The sequence below is a fragment of the Thalia democratica genome, chromosome 1 (genome assembly GCF_965202585.1).
Source record: "Thalia democratica chromosome 1, ktThaDemo2.hap1.1, whole genome shotgun sequence".
Classification (NCBI taxonomy): Eukaryota; Metazoa; Chordata; class Thaliacea; order Salpida; family Salpidae; genus Thalia; species Thalia democratica.
Window position 1 is genome coordinate 86,827,071 of NC_139165.1, and position 7,027 is coordinate 86,834,097.

Sequence of the window (7,027 nt, forward strand, 5' to 3'; positions counted from 1 at the left end):
CAGGGTGACTTATAATAGCCTATGGCAGGGTTTCCAAAATTTACTTTCAAAAGACCCCATTTAAGAAAACCAAAAAAAAAATTCGCAATATATTTGTATTATTATAAGTTGTGAAAGTAATATTAAAATTTATTTTAACCTCTGTGTGTGTGACAACTCTCTTAAATTTTTATATGGAAATCACTTTAAAGTTGTCAAAACAATGTTCTAGAAGCAAACAAAACTGTACAAACCATATTAATTATATAATTGGACTAAAAACATGTTTTGCATTAGTGTAGTTTTAATATATAAGCATGCTTTAGACGTGAATCTTTTATTAGTTTTATCTAGAAAATTTATAACTTTTTATTCTGTTTATATAAACGAAAATATGTATGTAGAAAGTTGTATTTTAGTCACTTTGTTTCAATTTAAAAGTTATTAAGATAAGAAAAAAAGTTATAAAACTAGTTTAGTGTATTTATTTGAGAAAGAAACATAAAGATTAATAGCTTTACATATATATATTTTTTTGTTATTAAAAAAAATAGAATTCAACAGGTTTACAAGTACTCAAAGTAATAAAATATATCTCTTAATTATGGCCACTTTTCAAGAAGACCGACAAACGAACATAGATAAACTTCTGGACTTCTCTCACATGTAAGAATCTTATTTTAAAGTTAATCAATACAAAAAAAAATTTTTTTTGGATTTATTTTTTGATTTACTATCAGTATATCAAAATTTATATTACTATATACTATATTTATATGTTTTTTAATATTTAAAACTAATCAGATCAAAAGAAACCCAAAACCATCTGAAAAAGGTTTACTGCACAATGTCAGTGTCACTTCTCTTCGCTGCTGTTGGAGCTTATTTTGGAATGCAGTTACCACTTGTGAGTTTTTTTATCTCAGTTTTATCTAACTCAGGGGTCGGCAAACTGCGGCCTGCGGGCCAATTGCGGCCCGCGAAGGGTAAATCTGCGGCCCGCGGGCACGTTATTTTTTTTAATGGAATGCGGCCCGCGAAAGAAAATTTTGTGGCCCGCGAGCACGTAAATGTGGCCCGCTGAGCAAAAATATATTTCAAGTTAAATGTTTTTGGTAATTCGATTTAATATGATTAGTTTGGTTTTAAGTCTCTGTATAATATTTTAAAATAATTGGAAGAAATTACTGCTTTAGTTTAAAAATGTGAAAATAACAGATTAGCATTCTAACAGGATATTTTTCTGAGTTTCATAATAACTGCTTTTTTACAACAGCAAGAAATTATCTGAAAAAGAGTGTAAAGAGTGCTTGAAATTTATTAAGTTAGTTATGTTATACCTATATATTAAATAAACTAAATGCAAATGTTTTCCATTTTGTACAAAAGTAATGCACAGTAATTAACTAAAGTGTCATTTCTTTATAGCTTAGAAATTCGTATTCAATATTTGTTATACCTAAGTTTGTTTTATAGATATTTTATTTGTAAATGTTGTATTTTAGTGTAAAAACATTTAAAATATCATAGTAATAAGAAATAAGGTTTATTTAATTTATGTTTTGACACATTTTAATTTTTTAGAAATTTTCTTCGCACTTAAATTAATTTATATGCACACCAACTTATAAGGAAGCTCATATTTTAAACCACATTTTGTTTAATATTTTAATAAGTTTAGTTTAGTTAATAAATTATTTTCTAACATTGTTGTTTCTACATGTAATATCTAAATTTCTACAGACACATTTAAAACAATATATATGACATAAATTAATATAGTTTTTGTTAGGTGTACATTTTTATATTTCAAACATTGTTTTTGTCAAACTAAATTAACTTTTATGCCTTGCATATCAATACACACAATTGCTGTTTTTGGGAGCTGTAAACTAGATTTAGGGATGGTAAATTTATCAAATTTGTACATTGTTAATCAAAACAGTTCAAATTCAAGCAAATAAACAACTAAACATTGACACACACTCAGACTATCACTATTTGAAGACTTTAAATCTCAGGCCAACTAAGTCATTTTATAAGTTTTTGGCTAGCATTGCTTTTTGTATACAAAAATATCAGGAATGTTTTTGTTGACTCAGGCTGGCTTTTTTGCTTGAAAGAGTGGCAAATTAAACTTATTATGTAAGTTTTGCTCAACTCACAGTGTTAGTTTGAGTTATAATATATGTTAAATTTTAAGTCTTGCAGCTGATATAATTCAAAATATTATTTTTATTATTGTGTACATTAAAGTGTGAATAACCAGTGTTGCCAAAAAACTTGAATCCCTGAAAAGCTCTGAACTTGAAAGTATATGCTTAAAAATTCTGGAAAAAAACTTGAATTTTAGAATTTTAAAAAAAACCTGGAATTTCAAACAATTTTTACATATAAAATAATGAAATTTCGAATTTACACAAAAAATTTAGCAATTAAACATTTCTTTATTTAAAAATATATTAAAGTAGCTTAACAGTGTTTTTTAAGTATTTATTTTTTAAGACATTTTTGAAACTTAAATTAAACTTTATACTAAAAATAAAAGAAGGAATTCTACTTCCGAAAATTTGTATTGGTGCATTGCACCTTTACTTGTAAAATTTCACCGATTGTTGTGCTTCGTGTTGGAACTAAACCAAGTAATTCTATTAAAATGTCAAAGTTAGTAAAAACATCTCTGATAAAAATTCTCAGATGAGCAATAGTTTCTCTATCAGTGCTCTCATGTTAACAGATTGATTAAAATCCTAATTTGATCTATGCGACTTTATAACCTTAATGCATTTCCTAAACACGACTTCATGTTGTCATTGAAGAAATAAACAAAAGTTTTTCATTACCGCCAACATCAATTCTTTATAGAAGTTTTCAATTATAAACGATAACTCATCTTAGGTAATAAATTTTACTACTTTATTACTTTCATTAACAATTTTTTCTAATTATTCTGTAGTTACTGAAGATAATAATGTGCTTTGTCGGAAATGACTTTGGTGATTTTTTTTATTGTTTCTCACTATAACTCCTAACTGACGCTTTTTTTTCTTGTAGCTCGTCTTATAAATTACAATTAATATTTTTAAATGCAATATTCTTATTGCAGATAAAGAATTGCTATAATGCTTAAAAAAAAATAAGTTTTTCTATTTCGCTAATGACTCCATAAACTTTTATACTTTTGTTAAAATTGTTTAAGAAACTTAATTGTCCATTCCAGCTGATTTATATTTTTTTTGGCATGTAATTTGTTTACTGCTAATAACCTTCGTTATTTCTTTATTTTGTGAACTTTGTTTTAACTGAATTGCTACACAAACAGGCTATTTAAGAAGCTTGAAAACTCAGGTGTGTGTGAAAATTTTATTTCAAACACTTTAAAGAAATCTTTTAATTCCCAGATTAGTTTTTAGAACTGTAGTGTAGTTTACTAATTGCAATTTTTTCTTGTTTTCTTACACTTTATGTACTTTTTGATAATGATGATATTTTAACTAGGTATCTAAGCTTGATTAACAACTATTTATTAACTTTTTTAACTTTAAATAAACTCAGGCTGGTTTGATACAACTTAGACATTTTGCTTTTTAAGTGGCAACCATGTAAAAGACTAGTTACTAATAAGATATTTTATTTAAGTATTCGAGAATTAATTATGTTAAAGAATTTGTTCTAGCTTTCTGGAATACAAACAGGTATTATTTTTATTAAGTTAACTAATAACTAAATTGTTTAATGAATGTAAACTACTTAACACGCAAAAACTTTTTTTGAAGTAAATATTCTTAGAAGTATGAAAAAAGGGGTTGATAATATAACAAATTAAAAAGTAACCCGTAAACTTTCTTTCAAGTTTGGGTTTTATAGAGAGTTAAGTTGTAAGTAAAATTAAAAAAGTATTAAGTTTAACATATTAAGTGCTTATGAAAGTACATAGTTCATTAATACTTAAGTATATTAGTCAATGTAAGTTTTATTCTTATAAATATTGATTTAAATAGGCATTCTATGTATAGCTAAAAGTCATTTAAAATGATAAGGTGAATAAAAGTAAAAATTTTCTCTAGTGTGACTAAAGCTAAAAGATTATTTTAATGTCAATAAAACTAAAACTGCGGCCCGCGAAGATTTTGGAAACTTGAAATTTGGCCCGCGACCACTAACTGCCTGCCGACCCCTGATCTAACTGAACATAAATAACTGAAAATAAAACTTTCTAATCTGTCTTTAAAAAAGCGATTTTTTTTTTGATTTATTTACAAATGTAGTAACCTGAGTTTAGTCGGTATACTAACTTTATTGCTTTTATTAAAATTTATTGCTTAAAATAAGGTCGTTATTTAAAAAAAGTCCTGTATGTTGAAAATTTCAAATTAATATTTCCTGACAGAACATGCACTAACTTTATTTTTTTATCAATATTCTACAGCTTTCAATCATTGAAAAATCATTCATTCTGATCGGTGGTCTGCTTTCAATGTTTTATATCGCTTATACAGCCAACAGTAATAACAATGTGATGAGTAGACTATTCGCTATCTTTGCTCTTTTTGTCTGCCTTGGTAAGTTAGAAAATTATTTTTTTTATTTCAAACATGTTTGTGAACAATAAAAATCATTTCTTATTTACTCATTGTGTATTATTAAATAACTAAAGCTATAATTTTAGTTTTTTTTAATATAAAAAATTTCCTCAGGAATGGGAACATCACCAAATGTTACGGAAGCCATGACAGTTGATCCTTCTATAGTTCTTACTGCACTCACTGGATGTATGAGCATGTTCGCATGTTTCACTATAGCTTCACTAGTTGCTGAAAGAAGGGACCTAATTAATACATACGGTATGTTGGGTAATGTTTGATATAAAAAATCAGTTTTCTAATATATTTGTATTTTTTATAAAAATAAACTAATCTTTTTTTAGTATAAGTATAAATTATTATACTGAAAACTTGAACGATTGCGTTTTTATATTTTGATTTATAAAATTTAAGTCTAGCTGCACTTGTGAATTTATGGATATAAGTTGATTTTTTATTAAGTTTTGCCTTTTTGAAGCGCTTTTGTTTTTTTTCATAAATGACTTAAAATTTTTTACCTGCTTAAACTTTATTATTAATATTATAATACTTGCAAGATATTTTGAAATATTGTTTTGTTAGAATTGTTGTTGTATATTAATAATAGACAAGATAAATTTCTTAGTCGTTTCTTTCAGTTTCATAGGGATAGTCATTCCGATTACATGTAGAAGACATTTTGTTATACTTGATTTATATGTGTTTAATTAGCACGTTTAAGGTATTTTTCATGTTAATATTAAAGGATATATTAGTTTCTAACTTACTTTTTTACACCTAAAACAAAAGAAGATGTTATTTAACTTTGTTAATTTTAACAGGTATGACGTCTTTTTTGGCTCTTGTAAGCATTTTCGTGTCTATGTTTGGACTGACAAGCTTTGCCGTATTTTTTTCTGTGTTCGCCTTTATCACTGGATTTTTCATTATTTACGACACTCAAATGATCATTGAAAGCCACATGGATGGAGACAAGGACTACATTGTGTACGTTGTAGTTTTAAAAAAGTATTGAGTTTCGAATTATTTGTAGATTTAATTTAACACCAGGTAGGTCTGATTTTACAACAAATTTATTATTAAACGCTGTTAAAAATCAACGAGACCAATTGGTTAGAATCTGGATAAATACTTTATTATTTAAAACTCTTTTAAGAATCGTTTTGATAGTAAACTATAATATTTCTGACAGACATTGCGTTCTGCTAGGTTTTGGTTTCATTAGATTGTTCGACGACCTTCTCAGCATTTTTACTAGTGAAAAGAAAATAAGATGTGACTAAATTGATGTACCAAAAAAAATGATGCAAAAGGATTTAGGTTCTAGAATCATGTAGTTTCTTTTATAATAAGTTAAAACAATATAATACTTGTCATTTGTTTCGTATTTAGTCCTATACACAAAATTAAACAATTTATACTGATTGAAATAAACGTTTTTTAGATTGTTTTTTTTCGTAAAATCATAAACATTTTTATTATAGAATATTTAGGTTTTTATAGTTTTACTCATTTAACTCATTTAGATAATACTAAAAAGTGTAAGGAGATAAAAAATTTAAACTTCAGCTAATCTTATAAAAACTTTAGACACTAAATTTTGGTAAGTAAGCTTTATTTTGATTTGCTTTTAATACCAAGCTACTTACATCTCTTAAAAACTAATTAAACTAATAAGAACTACTTATTATTCGGTATTTATAGGTACTGTAAAAAAACAGTTTGTATAATTTTTATTCAATCTACTTACCCTTGTGCAAAATTGAGCCTACGTGCTAATATGACCCTTCATGCAAAAGTCTCTTCGTGCAACGTTAACTCGTCTCCATTTAAGAGTAAATATTTAGTAAATAAAACTCCAATTTAAACTTCAATAAAATTCAACTAGAAGTACTAGTGGTTTATTTATAAACGGCTATAATAATATATATTTTTTTATCTTTTTAGTTGTGTTAGAACTAGTTTAAATAAGTTATTCTATTAATGTTTAATACACCAAACTTGTTAATATGAAAAACTTTATCCCGAAACAAACTTTAAAAATATAAGTTTTTTATTATGAAAAAAATTAGTCCTACAAATTTTTAAAATGCATGAGTAAGTAGAATGTTTCATAGCCTTTTCCAGCCTTCTTAAATATGAAAGCTTTATATCACAATTATTTCTCAAATAGAAGAAAGTATATAATCACTTTGAAGTGCAGATAAAACAACAAACTTAAAGTGTTTTTAGTTTCGAAATCCAATATTTACTCTTGAGTGCTTGAATGAAAAGTAAAAGAGTCAAACTATCTTAGCCTCGCACAGTTTAAAAATTATCTTCAAATAAATTACTTATAACCATATTTTTAAGATTTTAAAAGTACCAATTCATTATAGACTTTTATACTGTTTCAAACAATGTAAGTTATATGTTTTAGTTAAAACAATAAATCACTTTTTTTTTTCTTGATTTATTAAAAAGAA

At 25.9% G+C, this 7,027-nt stretch overlaps 1 protein-coding gene across 1 annotated transcript; it reads left to right on the forward strand.

Moving 5' to 3' along the window:
- The first annotated feature begins 583 nt into the window (after positions 1–583).
- Positions 584–5,845, forward strand: LOC145840675 (bax inhibitor 1-like). Its single transcript, XM_082948001.1, has 6 exons — positions 584–645; positions 784–886; positions 4,409–4,541; positions 4,677–4,823; positions 5,384–5,549; positions 5,755–5,845. The coding sequence occupies exons 1-6, from the start codon at positions 584–586 to the stop codon at positions 5,843–5,845; spliced, it is 702 nt and encodes a 233-aa protein (XP_082804127.1).
- Positions 5,846–7,027: the final 1,182 nt, after the last annotated feature.